This window comes from Dermacentor albipictus, chromosome 10 (assembly GCF_038994185.2).
Source record: "Dermacentor albipictus isolate Rhodes 1998 colony chromosome 10, USDA_Dalb.pri_finalv2, whole genome shotgun sequence".
NCBI classification, from domain to species: domain Eukaryota; kingdom Metazoa; phylum Arthropoda; class Arachnida; order Ixodida; family Ixodidae; genus Dermacentor; species Dermacentor albipictus.
Window position 1 is genome coordinate 1,950,577 of NC_091830.1, and position 27,427 is coordinate 1,978,003.

General features: G+C 47.1%; 2 protein-coding genes across 8 annotated transcripts in view; one reads left to right on the top strand and one right to left on the bottom strand.

Annotated features, from left to right (window-relative positions):
• The window catches only part of LOC135911965 (isobutyryl-CoA dehydrogenase, mitochondrial-like), a 573,736-nt gene that overhangs the window by 136,414 nt on the left and 409,895 nt on the right, over positions 1-27,427 (bottom strand). The window lies entirely within an intron of this gene.
• Positions 13,310-27,427, top strand: part of LOC135911967 (alpha-(1,3)-fucosyltransferase 7-like) — a 52,933-nt gene continuing 38,815 nt past the window's right edge. Inside the window, exons 1-2 of one of the 2 annotated variants that reach the window (XM_070527799.1) lie at positions 13,310-13,372; positions 15,493-15,796. In XM_070527799.1, coding sequence (XP_070383900.1) covers positions 13,351-13,372; positions 15,493-15,796 — 326 coding nt within the window. In that variant the 5' untranslated portion in view covers positions 13,310-13,350. Of the gene's footprint in view, positions 13,373-15,492; positions 15,797-27,427 lie in introns of those variants that run through there. The other variant, XR_011509156.1, reaches the window with a different exon arrangement.

Below are 27,427 nucleotides of genomic sequence, written 5' to 3' on the forward strand. Positions count from 1 at the left end.
TGAAATCAAGAAAAAGAAATGGGCATGGGCCGGACACGTAATGAGGAGGGAAGATAACCGATGGTCATTAAGAGTTACAGAATGGATTTCAAGGGAAGGGAAGCGTAGCAGAGTGCGGCAGAAAGTTAGGTGGGCGGATGAGATTAAGAAGTTTGCAGGGACAACATGGCCACAATTAGTACATGACCGGGGTAGTTGGACAAGTATGGGAGAGGCCTTTGCCCTGCAGTGGGCGTAACCAGGCTGATGATGATGAAATAAAATAAACAATGTAATGTATTGCTTGTTTCGCACAAGATGAAACACGCTTTGTGGCCTCTTATTTCTTTAGGGCGTTGTTGCCTGTAATTTCTCAAATTATTCACAACTCAAGCAAAGCAACGTTCAAAATAATCTTACACCGTGCTCCTCGTAGTGTCCGAGCGCAGTGTACTGAAAGGTGTGAAATTGAACAGTGATCAATCTGAAGACTATTTATGGAGAACACGTTTCAGAAGTTACTATTGCAGTATATCTATACGAAACGGGCCTGCACACTTATATTTAGTTTCATACTGACGTCATGCCTAGTGACAATCCAAGTGAAAAAAAAGCACATAGGAATTTGTTTGGAGACGCCGCAGAGCGACTTTCTCTATGGTTAGCTTGGGGTGTGGTAAGGGGCATGTCCTTCCTTCAAATTAATAATGCTGCTGGATGTCCGTGTATTTGTAGGGAATGTCATTGGACCTCGTAGCCTTTCGGAACCCCTCGGGCAGGAATGCCCGGCTTGTATGACCTGAAACTCCCCCCCCCCCCCCCCACGGGCGATGCCGAAGCACTATCCCCCCCCAGCAAACACACCTAACGTGCCGTTACCAGCGCTTTGTCACCCACATCATATGAAAATCCTTTTCACTTACGTCGACCTTTTCACTTGAAACTTAGTAAGTAAGTAAGTTTATTTCAACCATCACGTCATGCATTATGATGCAGGGGGACCGAAGTAAAAGCTGTCTTTCAACACCTTGACAGAGCAACGGCTCCCCTTATTTGGCAGTACTAGTATAAAAAGTGACATAAAAAGAAATACACATAAAGAAACACTGCTCACGGCGGTCACATTGCACTACAGAACAGTGTATAAACATGTTACATAAAGGCTGCATTTGGTACATAATTATTTTTTGAAAGAATTAAGCCATATACACATGGTAAAAAAATAAAAAAAATTGAAGGCTTCTAATGGTTTACACAATCCAATGACATGGCAAAGGCCCGTTAACAGAAAAACAGGAATAACATCGAGTAACACCATAATTCTGTAAAGCAATTTGGCTTTAGTTGCATAAAGAAATAACAAAAAAAGTTCAGGAAGGAAAATAAGCCAAGAGTGTCCGAAATGTGACATATTGGGGTGTCATATCCTGTCTCAACAGGTCATTAAGAAGCCGTGGAAGCCGGTGTTCTAGCGTTTGCAGACCATATATGTTGTTCGAAATGTTTTAATTTCCCACATACCCTTATTTCTTGTGTTGTAGCTTTGTTCGCGCCTTCTCAGACCTGAAAGAGTTTGAATAAAATATGTTTTATTTAAATGTTCTTGTTTAAGTGTTCGGCTGAGGCGATAGTCATAGATTTTTGTGACTGGAATTATTTTGTGTTCTAAAAATATTTCCCTTGTATGATGTAACCTCGGTAATTTCTTAACAATCCGCATTGCTTTTTTCTGTAATACAAATTAAGTAATTTGTTCAGGTTTGCCCGTGTTGTAGTTCCCAAGATAAGGCTACAATAGTTAAGGCGAGAATTAAATAGTAATAAACTAACATCATAACACAAGAGGGTAACATTTCACGGTTGCGATAGAGCAGACGAATTATTTGTGATAATTTAGAAGTAATGTGGGCCACATGATCGTCCCAGGACATCTGCTGCTTAAACACAACGCCCAGAGTTTTAAACTGTGATACTGTTTCTAGCGGACAAGATCTAAAGTATATTTGTTTTGTCAAAGTAACTTGTTTATTCTTGACCCGAAAAACAACTGCTTTTGTTTCGCTCACAGTTATTTGCAATGCATTTTTTTGTGTCCATTTGTCTAGGTGTTTGAGCATGCAGGTTGCTGAATCTATTAGATCATTGGCATTTTTGCCGGATAAGAATATGCTCCTATCATCTGCGTATATGATACATTTTGCGAGGAGAAATACGTTGATGATGTAATTGATGTAAAAATTGAAGAGAAATGGACCGAGTATACTTCCTTGCGGAACACCGCAGCGGACAGGGAGTCTATGAGATGAAGCCATTTACAGTTACAACTTGTCGGCGATATTCTAATACGATTTGACTATGGATGCTGCTTGCCCGTGACAACCGTATCGTTCAAGCTTCCGGAGAATTAATTCATGATTTATAAGGTTAAACGCCTTTGTAAAATCAATGAAAATACCCAAGACTATACTGTTCTGTTCAAATTGTTTTAGTATATATTCATTCTGCTCTAGGAGTGCGAATTCGGTTGAAAGGTGCTTTCTAAACCCATATTGTGATTTGGTGAGTTTATGATGTTTGGATTCAAATTCTGTGAACTGTTTGTGAAGAGCTTATTCTAATACCTTTGAGAATATTGGAGGTATTGATATTGGGCGGTAATTGCCTAACTGGTCCCTATCTCCCATTCTTAAATAATACAGAACAGCGGGCAACTTGCATTCCATGACGAAATACAGCATTTGAAATACAGATTATTGATGTGAGTGATGTAGGACAAAATAATGTCCAGAATTGATCTTATGGGCCGTATTTGTAGTCCATCTATATCACGTGAGGTACTATTTTGGAGCTCTGTGAAATTTGTCGTTACTTCAACTTCAGTCACAGGTTTAAGATATATCGTGCTGTTCAACAGTGGGACGTCATTTAAGTCGTTATCCACGTCTCTGTCACAAAAAAGACCAACGAAATATTTATTAAACTCGTCCGCTAGATTTTGGTCGGACATCTGTGTCCCATTTAATTTCAGCGATGTAATAATTGCTGTAGGATTTGTATCATTAGTTATCAGGCTGTTTAATTTTTTCCAAACATGGTCACTATGCCATTTAGTTGATTCGAAATCATTTATGCAATATTCATTCCTAACTTTCTTAAGTATCTTGTTCAGGCGGTTACGATAGGTTTTAAATATATGCAAGTCGCCCATCTCCTTCGTTCTGATAAACTTACGGTAGAGTTTATTTTTTTTTCTATCTTAAGCAGAAGATCAGGTGTGACCCATGGTTTGCGGGTTTTTTTATTTCGCTTAAATGTCTTTATGGGAAAGCAAGCAGCGTAAATTGGTTTCAGAATAGCAAGGAAGTCCTCGTAAGCCAGGTTTGCGTCACGTTCCGGAAGAACAGCATCCCAGTTAGCTTCAGATGCACGCTGTCTAAAAGCGAGGAGGCTTTCCTCCGTGATCGCTTGATAAGAGAATGCTTGTTTGTCTCTATTTCTGAGCTTTCCTTTCAAACACAAGAATATCGGCAGATGATCACTGATGTCTGAGATTACACTACATTTAGCTAACTTATTGGCAACATTTGTTGTGAACAGATCTATAAGGGACGATGATCTAGCTGTTATGCGCGTTGGTAGCCGAATCACGTTAGAAACCCCGCTAGCCTTTAGTAATAAGTCAAAACTTTTCTGCGAACTGTCATGAGCACACATATTTATGTTCATACCTCCACCACAGACCAGTGTAACGTTTTTGTAGGAGACAAAAGAAAACAACGATTTAAGAAAGTCGAGAAAAATAGGATTGCAACCCCGAGGAGAACGATAACCGACAACGAAAATAGTTTTCTGCAAGTACTGACAGAACTTCATAATCTGCTGTGCTCCGAGTAAACTGTGGTAAGAGCTCAGGTTCATGTTCACTATTTATTAACAAACAGACGCCACTACCACGACCTGCATCACGGTTTAAGGAGGATGTTTGATAGTTAGGAAACCTAGGAACTTCTGAATGATCCGTAGCCCAGGTTTTCTGTTAACATAATGACATTGAATGTCACGTCTAATTGTTGTAGCAGGTTAGTTAAACTGGGTATTTTGTTTCTAATTGACTGGGCATTGAGATGTAGGCATTTGAAAGACTTTAGAAAGGCTGTGCCAAGGTGACTCAAGAAGTCACTAGGGATAACATATGTATCCGAGACCAAAACCATTGTTAGCTAAAGGGTAGAAAATAAAAACGCAAAATGGTTCAAACAAGCCTAGCAAGCTCACTTGCCTTAGGTACAACAGTAAAAACTGTTGAAACTTTACTGGCACTAATAGCTTACAGCATCATTGCTGGCGCGGACGTGCGTGGCTTTTAACTCATACTTTCGCTTTATTTCTGCAAATCCTGACAATAGGAGGACCCGCGCATTAGAAGCACTAACGGTGGCTTCCTCATCCGTGTTTTCTCGATTCAACATTGTTTTAAATGTCCACTGTAAGTACGATGCACATACAGAATATATTTAAATATACACACTGGACAAAGTTTATTATATTTTTGAAAGAGATGGAGGTAGCCAATGAACAATTATTCCTAAAGGTATGGATAGCCTATGCCTAGAGAATGAACATGTTGCTGTATGTTCACCACGTCTCAAATTGCTTTGCTGCTTTGATGCAGTTGCTTTCAATCAGCTTATCTGAGGGTGCTGCCTTACGATGCGGGTGGTAACGCGCTCACGTGGCATATTTCCTGCTTCGCGAGGCCTTTTATTTGCCAGTTGGAAAAATATTGTGCGAAATTAATACGTTGCTTAAAACACCACAATCAGATGTTATTTTGCGGTGCCTACAAATGCCTCATTGACACTTTGAAAATTAAGGCAGTACTTCTCGAGTTAGATAATTAATAACAATTACCGAATTAAATCTCGATAACGAAAGCATTACTGGTGGCTTCTCCCCTGTACTGGAAATTAAGTTGTCTTCGAGTGACACAGCTGCTCTTTTTTGAGTCTTGGCGCATGATAGTTGGGGAACACTATAATTCACTCAATATCCGAAATGAGGTCCAGCCGGATTCACGCGAAATCAGAATCAACAGAAGTCTTGTGCAGGAGCGCTTACACTTGGACTCAGAAAAAGACAAAAAAAAAGACAGAGAGGCTGCAGTTTCGCCGGAAAGGCGAAGTGGTTATAGTGATAGCCAAGTATGTGACAATTACACGAAGGAAGATTACACCACCGCGAGGACTCTGGCTGTGAAATTCAACTATCCCCTAATATGAGGTCTTGTATATACTGATATAGCGCCGTCACTTCAGCTCTCAATTCTTCGAGGTCACACGAAGCTTCTTCAAGCGCAACACACACACACACACACACACACACACACACACACACACACACACACACACACACACACACACACACACACACACACACACACACACACACACACACACACACACACACACACACACACACACACACACATATATATATATATATATATATATATATATATATATTGTTACGTCCAAGCGCGTCAAAGGGACGCAGGGATCAAGAAGGGAGGGGAAGAGGAGAACAAAGACGGTGCAGCGGCCATTCCTGTTGTTCGTAGCCTGCCGTTCCTGCTCTCGCACGCCTAAATAAACCCCTTTTCCCCGTGCTTGTAACAAATTGGTGGACGGTGCGGGGTACACCTCGTAACCACGGAGCCTACGCTGCTACAACTTCGCCGAAGCCGTCGACTTGCCGGACTTCCGCCACCATCACCTGACATGACTGAATACGCCTGCCAGATTCCCGAAGGTTCTGACGCGGCTTCAAGGCCAGCACCTGGCGTTCCGTGGCAATACTACCGGGTGCCACTCACTTTCGGAGGAAAAGCCGGAGAAGATGTCGACGAGTGGCTCACAAACTACCGAAGGGTGAGCCGATCTAATGGTTGGAACTCGACCGCGCAGTTGTCAAATGTTGTGTTTTCCCTTACCGACACAGCACTCGTCTGGTATGAGAATCACGAAGACACGCTCACTTCATGGGAGCTTTTCGTAGAGGAGCTCAGAGCGTGTTTTGGCGACTCTAGCGCAAAAAAGAAACGCGCCGAACAGACGCTTTCGCAAAGAGCTCAGATTCCCGGCGAGACCTGTACTACTTATATCGAAGAAGTGCTGAAACTGTGCAAAATAGTGAACTCTCAAATGTCTGAAGAGGACAAAGTTGGACATTTGTTGAAAGGGATAGCCGAAGACGTCTACAATTTTTTGATCGGCAAAGAAAGCTTGGATTCCGTGTCTGACGTCATTCGCCACTGCAGAACCTTTGAGACGCTGAAGATGCGACGGATAATACCGAAGTTTGGTCGCCTGGCGAATGTCACAACGGTGGCAAGTGTAGACCCGAGTTCGTGTGTTGACCTTCCATCAACAATACGGCAGATTGTTCGCGAAGAGTTGCTCCATCGGGAAGAGATGTACCGTTGCACACCCGGCATCGCTGGTGCGTACTTACCACACGAGATGCGAAACACGGCCGTTTCGACCGCATGGCAACCCACGGTTCACTCAGCGACCGTCGAGTATAGGTCTACCCCACAAACGAGAGGGACCTTGAGCTACCAAGATCATGACTACGACCAACGCCCTCGCCGCACGCACGCCTCCGGGCGGCCGATGCCTAGCCATGATGAATGGGACCCACCTGCTGGCTATGCAGTCGACAGCAACATGCGTGACTACGTGCAAGAACATCGAAATTTGCGGCATCTGCCGGTGTGTTTCCAATGCGGTGTCACGGGCCACATAGCGAGATTTTGCAATCGTCGGCCAACAACGTGGAATCGTCGATCGGGGTCTTCAACAAGGACCACACTTCCTACGAGGACAACTCAACAACCATGCACCACCTCTTGGTCAGCTGGCGTCCCTCCTGGCAACGATTACTGGCAGAGAAGCTTCCGGAGCCGCTCGCCGGCATCTGACAGGAGTTTGACGCCACCGCCAACTTCTCGTGCACCGCGTTTACGCCAATCTCCATCGCCAGTGCGCCGCTCAGCCTCGCCTTCACCACCGGAAAACTAGCTAGCGCGGCCGATGGGGTGAGGTCGCTCGACACGTGCTATCGACAGAAATGCCCCCTGCAGTTGCTATGATTAAGAACAAAGTGCATCTACTTGTTGATGGTGTTCCTACAATGGCTTTAGTGGATACCGGGGCAACTGTATCCGTAATGAGTCTCGGTTTTAAAGGTCGGTTGGGGCGCAAAGTTGTATTCCCGTGGGACCAGGCTGCAACGTTTTGTGGAGTGAGCGGCGAGTCGTTGCGCCCTGTTTGTGTGTGCACTGCTGAAGTGTCCCTGGCTGGTGGAGTTTTCGCGACGGAGTTTGTAGTTATTCCCCGATCGACGCACGAAGTGATTTTGGGCATCGACTTTTTGCGGCAGTGTGGTGCGACCGTTGATTGTCGCACGGGGGAAGTTTGCGTCGATGGCCATGTTTCGTCCGGGCTCTTAGAGGAGACTTGTAGTCAAGGTGAACTTTGTGTGTCTGCAGATACTGTTGTGCCTGCGTCCACCTCGGTGTGCGTGCCAGTTGTATGTCGCGGTGAAGTTCCAGACAGTTTCGATGCCTCCGTAGAGCCAATGCATGTAAATCTTATGAAGAAGAACGTTTTTGTCCCTCATTGTGTGGTATCCATCGGCAACGGGCGTGCTGGCTTGTGGACGGCCAACTGCTCAGCAGAACCTGTCCTGCTTCCAGACGGCTTGAAACTCGCCCACTTTACAGAATACACGTCTTCGTCCGTAGCCGTACGAACAGACTCGCCGTGTGAACCTGCTGACCTTCGCCAAGTCTCAGACAAAAAGCTTCTGTCTATGATAAACAAGTCGCTCAGCACAAGGGAGCGCCATACCTTGGTGGATACGCTTTCTAAGCATCTGTCAGTGTTTGACTTTGCACAGCCGGACAAAGCGTTCTCGATTCCCGAGTCACGAACGCGCCATACTATCGATACGGGATCTGCGCGCCCGATCAGGCAAAAGCCTTATCGCGTGTCGCCTAACGAGCGCAAGATAATCGGGGAACAAGTGAGTGACATGATGAAAAATGGGATAATACAAGAGTCCTCGAGTCCTTGGGCAGCTCCGGTCATACTCGTCAGAAAGAAAGACGGTAACTGGAGATTTTGCGTCGATTATCGAAGATTAAACGCCGTGACTAAGAAGGATGTCTACCCGCTGCCCCGGATTGATGATGCAATTGATTGCCTTCATTCGGCCTCTTATTTTTCTTCAGTGGACCTGCGCTCAGGATATTGGCAAATCCCTATACACCCGACAGACAGAGAGAAAACAGCCTTCATAACCCCGGATGGATTATTCGAATTCAATGTGATGCCGTTTGGGTTGTGCAACGCTCCAGCAACCTTTGAAAGGTTCATGGACACCATTCTGCGTAGGTTAAAATGGAACATCTGTATGTGCTATCTTGACGACGTTGTTATATTCGGGCGCACATTCAATGAGCACAATACGCGCCTGGATATTGTCCTCGACTGCATCAAAAACGCCGGCCTGGTTCTGAACTCCAAGAAATGTAAATTTGGTGACCGTCAAACCCTTGTGCTGGGTCATCTTGTTGACAAAGACGGTATCCGGCCTGATCCTCTCAAGACGGCAGCTGTCGAAGCATTCAGTGCTCCGCAGTCAGTGAAGCAACTTCGTAGTTTTCTTGGTCTTTGCTCTTACTTTCGCCGATTTATTCCTCGTTTTGCTGACGTCGCTTATCCTCTGACAGATCTGCTACATAAAGACGCACGGTTTGAGTGGACACCCGAGTGCGATTCTGCATTTCGTCAGCTGAAGTTCCTGTTAACCTCTCGACCTATCCTTCGCCACTTCAATCCTACTGCGCCGACAGAAATCCACACAGATGCTAGTGGCGTTGGTCCAGGTGCCGTATTGGTCCAACGCTATGACGACCGTCAGCACGTGATTGCTTATGCAAGCCGCTCATTAAGCAAACCTGAACGGAATTACACGGTGACAGAGCGAGAATGCCTCGCTGTAATCTTTGCGGTTCAGCGATTTCGCTCGTACTTGGACGGACGCCCATTCCAAGTCGTCACAGACCACCATTCCCTGTGCTGGCTCGTGAACCTTCGCGACCCTTGTGGTCGCCTTGCGCGCTGGGCTTTGAGGTTGCAGGAATATAACTTCACTGTTTCCTACAAGAGTGGCCGAAAAGACGCTGACGCAGATTGCCTTTCCCGTATGCCGCTTGCCACGACGGACTGCGACGCAGACGATTTTGATCATCTCGTCGCTTCTGTGACACCCGCTTTTCCAGATATCGATGCGTTCAAAACAGAACAACGGACAGACACTAAATTGGAGCCATTCTTTACTTCTGCCCATTCAAGTGCAACAAGCAGCTACTGTGTGCGTGATGGGCTCCTGTACAAAAGGAACTACTCAGGCACGGGTGCACGCTTCCTTCTAGTGGTGCCGGAGCGTCTCCGCCCAGCAATCCTTCAGGCTATGCACGATGACCCTACCTCCGGGCACTTAGGCACAGTGCGCACACTTTATCGCATTCAAGAACGCTTTTACTGGCCCCGGATGCGACATTCGGTTGAGTTTTATGTCGCCAGCTGCATACAGTGCCAACGTCGGAAACGCCCAACCACTGCCCCATCTGGTCTCCTTCAACCTGTGCCGCCTTCCAGCTCACCCTTTCGGCAAGTTGGAATTGATCTGTTAGGCCCTTTTCCAAAGTCATGTAAGGGGAACCGCTGGATAATTGTCTGCGCCGACTATTTCACACGCTATTGCGAGACGGCGGCTATACCATCAGCAACTGCCACCGAAGTGTCGCTTTTCTTACTTCACGCTATTGTTCTACGATATGGACCACCTGGCGTTATCATAAGCGACCGGGGACGTCAATTCACGGCGGATATAGTGGAAGAGCTTGTGCGTTTGTGTAACTCGCACCTCAGGCACTCGACGCCATATCATCCGCAAACGAACGGCCTCACTGAGCGCACTAATCGCACGATCACAAATATGCTTTCCATGTATGTTGCGTCCGATCACAAGAATTGGGATGAAGTGCTACCGTTTATTACTTATGCATACAACACCGCCAAGCACGAGACAACCGGCTACAGCCCCTTCTTCCTTCTATATGCTCGGCCGCCCCGGTATACGCTCGACACTGTCCTCCCTTTTTACCACCACGACAACCCTACGGTCGCCGATACGCTGTGCCTCGCTGAAGAGGCTCGGAGACTTGCGCGTCTTCGGACTTTGGCATCACAAGAAAACTCCAAAGCCCGCTACGACGCACGACATCGGCCAGTTACATATAACCCTGGTGATCTCGTTTGGCTTTGGACTCCCACAAGGAAGCGCGGTTTGTGTCAAAAGCTGCTGGCAAACTACGATGGACCGTATGTTGTCATCGACAAAGTCAGCGAAGTGAACTATACTCTCGCGCGCCTCATGAACACTGGTAGACGTTCTGCTAGGACACAAGTCGCGCATGTCGCACGGTTGAAATCATGCACGCCACGACAAGCTAGTTGACTCGCCCAGGGGGCTTTGTCTGCGAGGGGAGGTATGTTACGTCCAAGCGCGTCAAAGGGACGCAGGGATCAAGAAGGGAGGGGAAGAGGAGAACAAAGACGGTGCAGCGGCCATTCCTGTTGTTCGTAGCCTGCCGTTCCTGCTCTCGCACGCCTAAATAAACCCCTTTTCCCCGTGCTTGTAACAATATATATATATATATATATATCGGTATACGTACGTACGTGTACGGTAAAATAGAGTACCGCACACAGGAATATCGCCCCGACAATGGCAACAAAACGACCCAAACAGCGAGCGAGCAGCGCGGCAAGCCCCACCAGCCAGGTGGTTAGGGTGGTTAGGGTGGCCCTTGTAGCCACCCTACCGCTGTCGCAGCGGCCATATTAGAGTGCACTAGAGCGGGGGTAGTGCGCCGAAATGGTGGCACGGGCAATGCGCGCGCGTGCAGCAGAAAATCCTCAAAGTCTTTGTGGCCGCGATGTGGCGTCATAATTATAGCCTTTCAGCGCTAGCGCGTTTGCCTGTCGCTTGCACTCGTCCACGTGTTTGTGTTCTGCGTTTTGTGCATGCATTTGTTATTTCGTGTGCAGTTTTCTTCTCTGACCGATGAGGTGACATGCCGAAGCCTCGTCGGAAGAACTACAGCTTCGCTGCCGGTTGCAGAAATGCGTATAGCGGCGTGAAGAACGCGCCGAAGTTGTTTAATGTCCCCGAAGACGACGAAAGGCGCTGTGCTTGGAATCGGAAAATTCACCGTGCTGATAAGCCCCTGGAGCTGTGTGTGAGCTGCAGTTCGAGGAAAGTGCGTATTTCGAGACTATATTATATGTTAACGTCATTGATGGAAAGGCAGTGCGGATACCGCGTTTTTCACCTCGCTTTCACCGGACGCATTACCGACCATTCAATGTTCCCAAGTACCTTTCGAAGGTGCCAGCACGCGAAAGACCTTCACGAAAAAAAGGTGTGCACAGAACCTGCAGTGTGTGGCTCGTTCTAAGAAACCTTGCTTGCAAGTTGATGAGCTTCAAACGGATGGGCCGACAATCGACGTGCAGTACGTGCCGTTTGACTTATAGAATGTGTCTCAATCGACAGAGCGCTGGGCTGCTCATGAATTTCCCAACTATGGTGGTGCTCCTTATGTTCACGCCTCTTTTAACAGTCAGTCTCACACAGTCGTGATCGAAAAGACTATCTTCGTGAACACTGGAAGTACGCAAGGCGACGTTGTCTGCCGGACGTATGTTTGCCGTACGTTGTGTCAGAACCTCTCGCACACCGTGAAAGAAGCGAAACAGGTGCTGCATGACTGTTTTCGTCCTGTACGTTTTACAGCGAAGTTGTCTATGGCTAGGAGCCCGGGATTTCTTCGTGGCGTAACGTCGACAGAAAACTATCATCATCTATGGCTGATGCCTCCGTAAGGCAGAGGCTACTAGCACTTACCAAAGGGAAGCGAACAGTGCATACATTCTCTGGAATCACACATACAACATACAGAACAACATACGTTTTAATAAAGAACAAGCTTAAAACAAGCATTCAAACCACGTGCATAATTGATGATAAGACGCTCCTACGCCTACTTGCAATGCAAAGCACGTAGCGCTCCCCGCATACATTTCCCGTAAAGATTACGTTGCGGTAACTACCGTGGCGACGGCACCTTGACTGTTGTGTACGAAGGAGGGTGTGACGTACGTAGCTACACTTTCGTACGTGGAAGAAGAACCCGCCTAGCAATTTATTTGTGTTGTGACACGCACGTATAATGCAAGAGCAGCGTGCATACGAGACACGGCGAATTTCTCTTCTCTCTGGCTAAGTCTTTCTAGGTGCACGCAGTAGCGGTGCAAGCCAAGTCGCAGGCCGTCGAAACGTAATGACTATAGGTAAAATGTATGTGAATGTCACCACGTGAATAATTTCAACCTACGTCGCAATGGGTAATCGTTCTAGTTGTCGTCTACAGCTTCGCTATCCAACCACCTTTACGGCATGGTTTGGAGCCTGTTTTTTTTTACGTGTAAATAAAGCGCTCTCTGCAGAACTTAACCTGTGTATACGCTGAATGTTTTCTTTTCGGTGCAGGTTTCGATGAGCCAGTCGTGCCAGCGGCGCGTGTTTGGACTCGCACGTACCTATTAAACTTTTTTAACTTGTGTCCTCGCAAGAAAAAAAGAAGAGAAAACGAAGCAACTCGGTTTCTGTCCACTCTTTATTTCTCTTCTGTATATATTAGAGAACGCGGTAGAGCGTATTCAAACGCATAAGTGCCTAGGATTGGATTGGATTGGATTTAGTGGCCTCGCCTTTTTCAACGGGCGAGCATCGCCGTGAAAAAGTAGCAATGCCCTGGCCTTGGTAGGTAACAATAAGGTACATGCACACATTAGCACAGTCACACATGCATTTCACACACACTGTCAATGTCAATACCAGATGAAAGGCGCAGCAGCGCCACCTGTACGTTTCTGGGAAAAGTGCTTCAGCACGGAGACTTCCCACGACCCACTACCCCTAGTCTAGTACAATATAGCCAATATTGCACACTAAGTAATGATGATGATATTACTTTTGATCTTGACAGCGCCATCTCTAAGTCATAGGCTTCACGGCGCCACCGCTACTTTTATTTACGTTGCGCTGTGGATGGTACAGCTCCCTTCTCTAAGTATGTCCTGTGCGTCAGTTGCATATCGTTCCTGGAAGAGGCCAGACGTAGGCCGAGTGAGCTCCTGAACGACACTTTGCAAAGTGGTGAACGCGGTTTAAATCATGGATCTGGGACCACAAAGAGGTGCGACGCAATGCTAAGGCATTTTATCGCATTTGGCGCTAAATTGCCACTAAACTTTGTGTGTGTGTGTGTGTGTGTGTGTGTGGGAAGTACCACACGTTCGCGCGTGGTGTTCGTATTTGAAATGTTTGGCTTTGACTCTCCCTATCTCCTTATCTTGGTGACCTTGCACGTAGCCGAGTCGCATAGTTAATCGTTAAAAAGAAAATTAGGAGAAGCAGAAGAAGGAGAAGAAGACAAGAAGGATCGCGCCAAACAAATTGCACTCTGATCAAGAGTAGGGTTAGGAATAAAAAAATGAATAAATAAAACAATGCAAAAGCAGCGGTCTGCGCCACGGAACGCCACGGTAGTAAAACCACAGAACAGTAAAACCCCGTGGCGTACCACCCTTGAGGCGGGGTGCAATTGCAAGTGTGGTGTCACAGATGGCGCCACCAATTCGGGCGCCGGTGGAGTAGGCGTGCGCGTGTGCGCGTTTCGAAAACGCCAGCCGCGAAGTCGGCTGTACGTGTCTGCAAAGCATAGACAGAGCAGCAAAGTCAGTAGAGCAAGCCAGAAGCAACAAATATTCGGGGGAACGAGGGCGGAAACTTCTTTCTTTCACTGTTGGCGAACAGCGAGCCGGCAGCAAAGAGCACGCATTCTTGCTCCTACTGGCAGCTTCTTTTTTATATGGGACGTTTCCCGCGTTGTTCCTCCATTGTTTTGGCGCGCTTTCTCCCCCACCATAACAAGGCGCCCTTCCCTCTCGGGCTTCCGTGGCTCTGGCGGCTTTGTGCGGATGCGTCTTTTCCGACAAAATAGCGCTGAGCCGATGGGCGCAAGGCGCAAACCGCGTGTTCTCCTCCGTTCATCGCGTTTCCCGCGCGCTTAACCCGTGCTTGAGCTATTGCCAATTAGCTTCTGTTGAGGTTTCAAACAGAAGCGCCTGCTTTCGCATGCTGGCTACACAGCGAGTTCCCTGCTAGTCTCAACTTTGTAACATGTTACGACGATGTACGTTACGCCAACGTACTGCTCGTCGCGGACGTACGTGTTATCAATACATGCATTGTGCGGTGCAGACTACATAAGCGAGATTCGCAATACGTACAGCTATCGGCGACCGATATACTGGTAAGATAGATAGCCTTAAAATTAGAAGGCTGTCGAAAGAAGGAACACGACAACTCGAGAATGTATACAACCGCGCGCGATATGAAGGTTAATTAATTAACACGGCAAGTTGGCCGAGTTGGTGATTGAGCGTGTTCCTAAGGGGGGGCAGCGCAACCCGGACGAAGGATAAGAGGACGTAATCTGACCGCGCATTGTAGAGTTTGCTTATGTAAACCTATGCTTGAATAAGCGGAAATATTGCATAAAAATATGAATCAAATCAACCGCGAGATTGTGGAAGCCTGCTTCATGCATGTAAACTCAGGCGCATGCGTCAGCCAGACTTCTATCACTCTGCACGATAAACTGAGTTTTTGAGTGACAAGATAGGCTAACGCTTGTAAGCGTCACTTCACTCGTGTTTACATTTTCTGTATATTTTAGTCCCTTGTTTGAAAAAATAAACCAGTTCTTAGTTTGCGCTCGTATCGTGTACTTCCTGCTGTCTTTCGTCCGGTTTGCGCTGCCCACCCTTAGGAACATGAAGGTTAAAGCACGAGCATCAAACGTTCCGGTGCCGTCAAAGGACGCTTTCGGTGCGGCGGAGACGAGACTGCACGAGGGAAACAACAGCGCAGGCAACTCAGGGCGACGGCCACACACGGGCGCTGACTGTCAACTGATGGTTCACTCGAGAAACGGAAATACGTACGGGAAGAAAAGCTGGGAGCATAGTCAACGTTACATAACGAAAAAAAAAACTAATCAAAAAGCTGCAAGTTATCAGGCACCAAATGTGGCAAAAGCCACGGCTGCCCCGCAACTATCACAAACAACACCTATCGTGTATGCAAACTGAATGCACTAGTAAAAAACAACAGCAGGAGCAAAGAAAGCAGACAACATACGTCAACAACTAAAAACCGAAGACCACAAAAACAAATGCAGCGGTGAAAGAGAACGCGGACGGTCCCATCGTGCGCAGCGAGAATTCTAGCCGCTAGTTTCGTCCGCTGCAGGTGTCTCCCGCAAGGACTGCCACACACCTCCGCGACTGGATCTCGCTGTAGGTGCCACAGGGGCGCCATCAAGTGCTCCTGCAGCAGCTTTCTGGTGCTTGGTCATTTGCTGTAGACGGAGCGGGACTGCGCTTACGCCCAGCACTCGTCGCGCCTCGGCGTCCGGCGCATCACGCGGTCTGGTTGCACTCGGTTCGGGTGCTCGCCAGAATTCAAGGACAGTGCCTCTTCGTATCTCGCTTTCCGGGTTCGCTATTGCATATTCTTACAACCTGCGATGCTTTATTGACGTCGAGCTTATCATGTAAGTGTGTGTGTTTTCCACCTTTCTTGCAGCCATTCATTCTTATTTCTTGCGGTACGCCGTCGTTCTTTGCCAAACAAAAGCAGCAGAAACAGAACGCAGAGCTTGCGGCGCGGCTTCTTCGAAGCGGAGTGGTGATATTCCGGAATGTAAATGCGAGTCGTGTTTACGTTCGAAGATCGCGGAGCGACCAGCGGCGAGAAGCAGCTGGTTGAGCAGCTGCTTTCTCCACGCACCTCGGTGCAAGGAGAAGGGCGAACAGGTCGTCATTCACCGCCTCCGGCGCGCTCCCATGCAATGGTGTAAGCCTTTGTATCTCGTATATTAAAGCAAGATATCGCTGTGCAAAAGCTTATGTTTCTAGTGGAGAGTCGTGATGCTTGGGAATCCCTTAAACTACCCATTGACGTGGTTGTTCTTGCGAACACACAAATTTAGTTGCAGAGAGAATTGCGTGATACTTTGCCGTGGTTGGTTGAGCACTGTGGGACCATTTGCATGCTGCTCGTTCCCCGTAAACTGGAATCAAGAATGCTTCGGCAGAATTTTGACTCCTGCATGATCCGTCTGTATAAACTTGAATTAAGCCTTGGCGCTCAGTGTAAATATGTGACAATGTTAGGTATTTCGCTTGTGTTGCTGGCAGTTTGTATTTACACGCAATTCCTGCTACTGAAAGGAAAATATTTGGAATGTGGAGAAGCCAAGGACGATGTCTAACTGCCAGCACTGGTGCACCGGAACGCGGTTTCTGCATTGTTCTATAATTTCGTGCACCCTTGCCCCATCTCGGCTAGTAAGCGCCAGATAATGGGGATGGTTTGCATGTTGAGTGGTTATACGAAAACAGTGAAAGCACATCTCCGCACCCCTCACTGACAGGACAGAAGGCGGGTGAGACTGGCGTTCCGGGTAGAACGAGGCGAACCCCCCCCCCCCCCCCCCCCCCAACAAAGCGGGGGCACTGGCGCGTATACAAGTGCCCTGACCGTGCGCGATGCGACGGGATCGTCTGCTCGCACGCGGCACTAAACACTGCATCGCGTGGAGCCTCTTCGCTGCGCAGGAACACCCTGCCAGTCAGGTATATGAGCAAAATTGGAAAGAAGGTATCTTTTTTTAAAAAATCAAGTATACATTTAAAGAAAGACGAAAAAGGAATCAGGGGCTGCCTCTTGTACTTTTTCTTTTGGTTAACTGACGGGTGCACACATGTAATTAGGCGACGGCACCCAGCCAACGAAAGCTGTAATAGACGTGTGAGTCGGCTTCACCACAGGGGTGAGCTTAAACGAACCGTTCCCAACCCCGCGAGCGCTGAGCGGCTGGGCGTGCGGTGCGACGATTGGCCTTTTCAAGTAGCTTTCCGGCCGCAGCGCTCAAACAGCGCCTGCCAAAGGGGAGCACTGTCGGCGCTCTATAGCGAACGAGCGTGGGAGACCACTGCAGCCCCGAACCGCAGCGCACAATGGAGCCCACTCTCGTACGAGGCGGCGCCTTCAAAACGGGGGTTTCGGTAAAAAACTTCTCACGCGCCAATGAACAGCGGGCCGCGTGTATGCCGTGGCAGAGTTTAGATTGATAAGCTGACGTCGTAGGTGAATCATTCGTCCATTCCAGTTTCAAGTGAAAATAGCTAACTTGGTGAGGGAGCTTATATTGCTAAGGATGGCCGGCGTTGATTAACAGATGGTGCAGTCCAGTTGATCGCCGATAAATGCTGCAACTTAACGCTTTTACTGATGCCACGGAAAGCGCCTCTGTACACGATGCCAAGCGCTAGTGAATCCCGACTGTCATCACAGACAACGCGGAGAAACTTCAGAGCGCAGAGTTTCGGGAGAAGGTCATGCGCACCACTCGTCCAGTCTTCGCATTGCTGAGACAAACGCGACCATGGCGGTCGTACACCTAGAGAGGTACCAGTTAAACTTTTGAACAGCATAACCACAGCTACGAATTCTTGCTCAGTGACAGCTAGGACTCGTAAAGTGGACACACACACACACACACACACACACACACACACACACACACACACACACACACACACACACACACATATATATATATATATATATATATATATATATATATATATATATATATATATATATATATATATATATATATATATATATATATATATATATATCAGCCTATTTTATGTCCCCTGCAGGACGAAGGCCTCTTCCTGCGATTCTTCAATTACCCTTGTCCTGCGCCAACCGATTCTAACTAGCACCCGCGAATTTCCTAATTTCATCGCACCACCTAGTCTTCTGTCGTCCTCTTCCCTTCTCTTGGTACCTATTCTGTAACCCTAATGGTGCAACGGTTATCTAGCCTGTGTATTACATGACCTGCCCAGCTCCATTTTTTTTATCTTGATATTTCTCCGAATATCGTCTATACCCGTCGCTCTCTGATCCAAACCGCTCTCTTTCTGTCTCTTAACGTTATGCCTAGCAATCTTCGTTCCATCGCTCTTTGCGCTGCCCTTAACCTGTTCTCAAGCTTCTTTGTCAGTCTCCAAGTCTCTGCCCCATATGTCAGCACTGTTGCACCTTCTTCCTTTTCAATGATAATGGTAAACTTCCAATGAGGAGCTGACAATGTCTGCCGTATGCGATCCAACCTATTTTTGTTCTTCTATGAATTTCCTTCTCATGATCAGGGTTCCTTGTGATTAGTTGACCTATGTAAATGTACTCCTTCACAGACTCTAGAGGCTGACTGGCCATCCTGAATTGTTGTTCCCTTACCCGGCTATTCACCATTATCTTTGTCTTCTCCAAATCAATCTTCAACCCCACTTTTACGCTCTCTCTCTAAAGGTCCACTATGATTTGTTGCAACTCGTTTGCAGTGTTGCTGAATAGAACAATGTCATTGGCAAATCGAATGTTGCTGAGATATTAGCCGTCGATCCTTACTCCTAAGCCTTCCCAGTTTGATAGCTTGAGTACTTCTTCCAAGCATGCAGTGATTAGTATTGGAGAGATTGTGTCTCCTTGTCTGATCTCTTTCTTCATAGGTATCTTCCTACTTGTGTAGAATTAAGGTGGCTGTGGAATCTCTGTAGATATTTTCCAAGGTATTTATGTAAGCGGTCTATACACCTTGATTACGTAATGCCTCTATGACTGCTGGTTTCTCTACTGAATCAAATGCTTTTTCGTAATCTATGAAAGCCATATATAGAGGTTTATTGCACTCTGCGGATTTCTCGATAACCTGACTGATGACATGGATGTGATGCATTGTAGGGTATCCCTTTCTGAAGCCAGCCTGCTCCCTTGGTTGACTAATGTCCAGTGTTGCCCTTATCCTATTCGATATTATTTTGGTGAATATTTTATATAATACTGGGGGTGCGCTATTGGACCTATAGCTTTTCAATTCTTTAACGTCTCCATTTTTGTGGATTAGTATAATGTTTGCATTCTTCCAGTTTTCTGGGACCCTTGCAGTCGATAGACACTTCGTATAGAGAGCCGCCAGTTTTCCTAGTATTATGTCTCCTCCAGCTTTGATTAAATCGACTATTATTCCACCTTCTCCTGCCGCTCTTCCCCGTGTCATGTCTTGAAAGGCCCTTCCGACCTCATCGCTAGTTATAGGAGGAGTTTGTCCACTGGGTACTGCACAGGTTAGTGTAGAATTCTCCCACTGCTTTTACTATACCGTCTAGATTTCTGATGATATTATCCTGCTTATCTTTCAGTGCACACAGCTTGATTTGTCCTATGCCAAGTTTCCTTCTCCTTGATTTCAGGCTGCGTCCATTTCTTACGGCTCGTAAGTGTTTCTCACGTTATAATTTCAGATAACCCTCATTTTTCCTTATAAGCCTTATAACCCTTGTTGATCAGTTTTGACCGTTCCGCGAATTCTATCTGACTTCTTGAGTTGGACCGTTTCATTCTTTGTAGCTTCTTTATTAGGCCCTTTGCTACTTGGGAGAGCTTGCCTACTGGTTGCCTTGGTACCTTACCTCCTACTTCAATTGCTGCCTTTCAAGCCAGCCTAGTTACGTTTTCATTCATTACCTCTGTGTCATCTTCATCTTTCTATTCTAAGGCTGCATATTTGTTTGCAAGCACTAGCCTGAATTTATCTGATTTTACCCTTACTGCCTTTAGGGGTGCGGTCTTGTACGAGTTCCAAAATCGAACGGAGGCGGTCCGTTCTTTACGTCACGAAATAGGCTGTCCGTTCCGTTGCGTTCGTCCGATAGCAGACGACACGGAGTGATTGACAGCAGATATCACGTCACAATTGACGTCATGGCGTTCATCACGGTTCAAATTGACCAATCGTGTGCGGCTCGGTGGAACGGACCCCCTCCGTTATATTTTGGAACGCGTACACGATCGCACCATAGGTTGACCTGTATCTTTTTGACCCATTTTCTTGGCGGGTCGACGGGAACGCTGTCGCGTTCCACTCTTGAAGGCGAAGCTTAAGCGTCCGCTTTGCAGCTGTTATGACGTCATATGGTAGCTACGCGGCCGCGCGTGGCGCAGCAAGGAAGAGCGTGGTTGTGCGGCTAGTATGCTTCGCATAAAAAAAAAAAAAGACCGCGCAATATGCAACGCATTCTTGGCTTAACCAAGCTAAGACTGGCCATTTTTTTCTCTCTTCAAATTGAGGTAAATCCTAGCCCTGACTAACCTATGATCACTTCACTTTAACCTACCTAACACTTCTACATTCTGCACTATGCTGGGATCGGCATAAAGTATGAAATCAATTTAATTTCTTGTTTCACCATTAGGGCTTTTTCAGGTCCACGTTTTATTCCAACGATTCCTGAAGAAGGTGTTCATTACTCGCAGCTTATTCCTTTGTGCGAATTCTAGCGTTCCTAGGATCGACGGATCTAGCGTTCCTTTTCTAGCGTTCCTAGGATCGACGCCGTAGTTGCCAATTGCTTGTTCAGCAGCCTGCATTTTCCTCACTTTTGCATTGAAGTCGCCCATTAGTACAATATATTGAGTTTGCACTTTTCTCATCGCTAATTCAACATCTTCATAAAACTGATCTTCTTTATCATCATCGTGACTGGATGTTGGAGCGTAGGATTGTACTACCTTCAATCTATACCTCTTATTAAGTTTGATTACGACTACTGCTACCCTCTGACTAATGCTGTAGAATTCGTCAATGTTGCCGGCTATGTCCTTATGGATTGGGAATCCTACCCCATATTGCTTCTTATCTGGGTTACCACTATAGCACAAGACATGGCCGTTAGTCAGCATTGTATAAGCATCACCAGTTCTTCTAATCTCACTAAGGCCAATGATATACCAAACAATATCTGATAGTTCCTCAAAGAGTCCCGCTAAGCTAACCTCACTCGACAGAGTTCGGCTGTTAAAGGCTGCCAGGGTCAGTTTCCGTTGGTTGCCTGTCCGGGTTCAGAGATTCTTAGCACCCTCTGCCGCGTTACAGGTCTGACGACCGCCTTGGTCAGGTGCTCCGCAGCTGCTGGGGACTGAGAGCCATGGTTAATTGTAGGAATCATGAGGGAGTCGCCGAATACTGCACCAGGGAGGCCAATTCCTGTTCTGGTGAGAGAGCCTCTTTATCGGAGCTTAGTGGGCCTACCTAATTTGGTTGTACCTGGGTTAGTATCAGGGAGGCCAATTCCTGTTCTGGTGAGGGAGCCTCTTTGTTGGAGCTTAGTGGGCCTACCTAATTTGGTTGTACCTGGATTAGTATAGTCCCACTCGCTCTCGGCATCTTTTGCCGGTGTGAAGCGCAACTCCAAGACTGCAGATGTGGTGCACCGAAGGAGGTCGAAATCTTGCATACCATTGTTAGATGTAAAAAAAAGGGATGCGAACTTTCCACTATCTTAACCGATGATTCGTATAGCTCAGCCATATAATCCCGCAGGCGGCGAGGCACCTTATCGCCGAGAAGCACCACCCAGAGGGCCCTACATGCCTAAGCGATCCGTCGATTTGTCCGCCCTTTGCGGGTTTATCCACCCTCTGCGCAATACAATTCCCGGGAATACAAACAAAAATACGCTAGAAGGAATAACCGCAAATGTAAACGAAAGGAATGGACGCAAATACGATCGTTCTGACGGGATGAAAGTCTGTGTGTTAACTTTACAAGTGGTAGTGTCGCTACTTGCTTTTTCCTTATTTGCATGATTACAGTAAAATCTTGTCATCACTTTTCTCTGCTCCTGTTGTGCGGAAAATTTGCATCATCAAAAGAAAGCCCGTTTTGGCAGCGTGCCTCGTAAGTTGCTACGGATAAATTCTTGAACTTTGTAGTGGTATGGGAGTGTGCAGTGCTAACATCTATTCACGTATTAGGTTCCCCGAATAGTTTTTCAAGATCTGTATAAGCTAGCTTCTGTGTATGTAGGCTTCTATATATATATATATATATATATATATATATATATATATATATATATATATATAGAATCAGTTGCTGTGGTTGAAATTGAAATCTAGAAAAGATTTGGAAACAACCTCAGGGGCGTTACAACACTATATTTTATGATTTTGCACTTACCTACAAAAGTGGACAAAATGCATGCGTGTTTGACATAGCACAACACTCATAATGCATAACTAAACGAATGAAAATTAACTGCTAACCTAAAGAAGTTAAGATGAGCTTTACTAATTCACGAGCAGGTAGCTTCACACTCAGGTGCCTCCTGAAACGGTATGCTGTGCAAAGAATCTCAGTCGAACAACGGTGGTGACCATCATGTGCAGTGCCGCGAGGAAATGCAGTGCGACAAAACGTGCTTTTCAGTTCTAGCTCATGCCATATCAACCAATTAATTTCAATTAAATAATTAATCGAAAAGCCGAAGAATTAGAATCCTCCCCCCCCCCCCCCCCCGCCAATTGCCCTACAGGCAAAAAAAAAAAATCACCTTCAGCGCTTGTCAAGTGGGTGCCGCAGTGCTTCAGTAAACATGCCAGGGAGGGGAGGGGGGGCACCGAGCCCCTTCTTGAAGAATGGAAAGGGGGGCCGGGTCCGCTCGAACTTTCAGCTTTAAGCGCGTGCAGTCTTGCTTAAAGAACGATTGGCGTATGCAATGTTTGCATTATGACGATGTATAACTTGCATCACTCCGATGCCCATTAAGCCGGCGTCAGTGTGAACATCGGTGGGAGCGGATGGATCCAAGCGACAGCCGATTATGAGCTCAACAGGCGTCCCCGCGAAGGTCTTTTCGCAAAAATAATGTCAATGGGTACCAAGTGTCCGTGAATATTGGTGCTAAACGTCGAAAGTAAGAACATAAGCCCGGAAATCCGCGGAGCATATAACTGTGCTGGCTTCCAAAATGTTGACTGTCTCCATTTCCAAGGGGCTCCTGTCCAATGTCATCTCTGTCAACCACACGGCAATGAACCCAAAGTTATGCCAATCAAAAATACGCAGTCGTTGTTTCTGTCGAAAGCCTGCTCTGCTTTCAGTGCGCAAGTGGCTAAGCGCACGTTATAGTTGATCGCAAGCGAATTTCGGGAAGTTTTATGTGCATATGTGTTCAGGTAAAAAGTCGCAGTTTCCCCTGAAACGCGAAGCCCCGATCGCGATAGCAAATTAGTAGATAGCTATACGAAGTAAGGCAAGTAGTGTTAGTGACCGTATAAACCTGTAAACATTCGCTTACTCACTAAATTATTAATGATATAATATGTAAGCGCGACTCAACGAGGATGTAGAAACAAATTGACGCACAGAGACAGCGCTGTCTCTGTATGTCTGCTTGTTTCTACGTGCTCGTTCAATCACGCTTGCACATTCTATCATGGATTCAAACCAACTAGCCCGCCAACGTGTTTTAACTAAATTAACAAGCACGGTGTCACGCGCGCACAGGTAGACGTGAACACACCTCGCTCGATGAACGCGGAAACTCGCTGTCAAAATGCTGGAGTGAGGAATCGTAGCAGCAGCAGCGATCGAATTGACCTTCGTGCATATCTCGCTTCAACGAGAACGAAACGTCGAAAGCACAGCGCATACGAAGCTACCGGCACTACGCGCACTCTGAAAATATGGACGATCGCTTTGAAGATGACGCCCGCTCGGACGCGCACTTTGGCTATGTCGCTGATCGCTGTCGAGCTGCGGCGCCCACACGGCCGCGCCGAAAGCAGCAGCCGCCGGGGAAGAACCTCACCACCGCCTCACCACCGTGCCTCGCGCGCGACAGGAGAGGGCGCGCTTCAGGTCCGCCTACGATAACCTTAAGGGAAGCTCATTGTTGTTTGAGGCCAGGACAGGTGTACTGCGGACTAAAACGTACCGAGCCAGATACCAGGAGATAGATTTGTTGTGCGGGGCGTGTGGAGAGGAGGAGGAAACGGCTGAATACCTGATACTTGCTTGTAAACAACTTCACCCTGCAGTTGAATGCAACGGGGAACAATTCAAAGCTCTGGGTTTTAAAGACAGTAAAAGTAAAATAGACTTTGAACAGGTAGAAATAACTAAACGGAGGCTATTTGATTGGTGGATAATATCAACACAAAAGTAAAGGAGTAAATACATAGGTATGCATGCATATAGTAGCATTCAAGGCTAGGTGGCGCGCGCCGCCGCCGCCCGATTCAAAGAGTTGAGCCTCAATCATCCATCCATCCGTCCATCCATCCTTCCTCGCTCGCTCGCTCGCACGAGATTCAGATGCGTCCGCCGGCTCAGCCTCGTACGCTTTCCCTCGCACATACAGCATACCACGCGCGGTGACGATTTTAACGCCCTTGGAATTTATATGGAACCTCACGGCGACCACAGAAATGCGCCTGGAATGTCCATATAATTCCTATCGCAATAAAACACTGATATGGTTCATTGGAGCCGCAGCCGTGAAACGTCTTGTACGTGCTGCTGATGGTGTAAGCGAACTACGCTGCAGAAATGGCGCAAAGAAAATACATAAGTGACATTTATTCACGGATTACAATGTTTACATCTTTAACATAGGATATAGTTGGTGGAGTCCTACGGTCTAATCTTGCAATTGTGCTCGTTCCTTAGACACCTCGCACTTGTAAGCGATCGCGTTGTCGATGAAGATGAATTGCGTTGTAGCCAGGTCCCAGCGCCTGTGGTGCTCGGGTGCACAAGTAACCTGTTCAGGCTGTGGTCCCGCAATCAGGCTGTTGGGTGCGCCTTTGAAGCTCCTGGTGGATTTCGATGGCTGGTCTCGCCGTCTAATTCCATTGCTGTCGCAGAACCCTCTACTGGTGGCGGCCGAGACCCTGCGCCACTCGAGCGCGCCACACTCGTAGATGGTTGGAGCTCGTGCGCTTGCCTCAATCTCCTGCGCTTGCGTACCCTGTGGAGACGGGCGCCGTCCGCTGTGGACGAAGGCCATGGTGGTTAAAGGAGTACGTGTGCAGTGTTTCGCACCATACGCTTTGAACTGTCCACACAAACTTCCTGATGGCGTTCTGAAGATTTATCTCGAGGAGTCTGTCGAGTCACATTTTCTGACAGCACCAAGACATTCTAGCACGCTTCCTAAGGCGACTGTGGACGACAATACGAAAAGAAGACATTCAGAACTTCTTAACAAGAAACCAGATCCGCTGCAAACTTATAGCTGTGAGAGCCGCTTGGTGGAGTGAATTCTGGGAAAGGATGCTTCGGTCCGTGAAACATCATTGAAGGAGGCCATGGGAAACAGCTAGTGGAAATACGAAAAGCTCACAGTACTAACACAAATCAAAGCTGTCATCTACTCTCAACCTTTGACTTACGCTTACACGGAGGCGAACGAACCCGAACTTCTAGCACCATCGCACTATCCGGTGGGAATGTGACTGACCACTCTTCCTGATAGCGGTTCCGCTACAGAGGTGGCTTGGCCACCTGGTCAACTCACTCGTCGCTGGCGCTACCACCAAAGGACGGTCGACCAATTTTGGCGTCGCTGGCAAAAGGAGTACCAGACAGGTGTCCAATCAACCCATTTTGCTTTGCCGAATTCGTCAACCTCTCTCGTTTTAGTTCACGAACATTACCGAGGCAACTCCGGAAAACTGGACAAGTGGCAGAAGTTCCTCCTGGACGAGATGCAAGAATCAAAATCTGCATGATGCACATGCGTAAGAACGATATTGACAAGACCACTTCAACTGTTGAAATACCCGGACGAAGGACTTGAAGCTTCTTCCGGAGGGAGTATGAAGAAATTAGCAACTTCAGACGCCTTCTTTCCGTCAAGGGGCAATCCTGTTCTCTTCCGAACTCGCTTACGAGCATCTCTATAGAAATAAAGTTAGTTGCTTTGTTCACCTCAAACTAAGCAGTGAGTTCTTTCTTGACCTGCCATAAGTTTCTCAATAATCGGTACAGATTCCACTAAGAGGGCGCTGTGAGATATTGCACCGGCTTCGCGGTTTGCCCGGGTGTTAGAGGAACAGGCTGTGAGACTCATTCGCTGGAGTAAATACAAAAGCGCCGTCAGGCCACTGCCGTCGTGCTATCTTCGTCGCCGTCGTCCTGCCGCTGTCGTCAAACGCAGAACGGTTTGCTTCAGACACATTTTCCATCTAGTATATGTTTGAAGATCCTCAAACGATGCTGGACAACCAGGCATCGGCAAAATACTTCGTATAACATAAATTCCCACAGTGCGTGAGGTGTGCATAATATTATTTGTTTTTAGCAACATGTTTTCATGAAATTTTGGGAACTTGTTACTGGTTTCAATTCAGTATCGCAAAAGGGTGTGAACCTGAGCTTGCTGGTAGTGTTTCATGAAGAAGAAACAGCGCGAAAAAACGGGCAAGAAAGAGAGGCCTAGATGTGTCCTTTCTTTCTGTCTAGGTTTTCGTGCTGTTCTTCTGTCAGTGTTGCGCTTTACAATGTAAGCATTACAGCTTATTATATCATATATCGGTGCGTATACGTGCGTATGAGCACAAAAATTGCTATCTGTCCCGAGGCGCCAACTTGCCACTTTAAGAACTTACAGTGAACTTTAGTGACACGTAGGTGAAAATTCATCATGGTATCGTTTTTTGAAGTCACACTTTATTTGCCGCATTGGCTGCCAAAATGGCAATCACAAGCTGCCGTTGTGTTGCGTTTTTCGACGCGACATGACAACGTTTACGTTGTGGAAGCAAGCATAACCAATCGACAGCGCTAGTGCTCTGTAACCGGCCGCTCTTCTCCTACAGACACCGTGATCGGATACGCGTGGCTAGCGAGTGCTGTGGGCACCACGCATCGAGCCCGGTTGCGACACAAAGCCCGATGGCATCGCCGGAAATCGTTAGCGTGCTGCAGGAAGCGCGCGCGACCGTCCTTGTGGGAGAACATCCGGAACTGCGTCGCGTGATGCAGAGACCGCCTGCGGCCCTGCGGGGAACAAACGAGTGAACTGGACCAGTCGTCGTCCTTCACACGAGCCAACGAACAGGGCTGGATAAAGACACCTTCACTATTTGTATATTTTAATACTTAGATACACTCGCACATTCTTCGTTATAGCTGCGTTGTTAGCTTGCAAATGTTTCAACTTAATTCTGCCAACATACTTCGTTCCTTTGGAGTTTTGTCGAATAGCACGTAAGAATTTTGTGTCTTTCTATATTCATGAGATCGTATAATGCGATT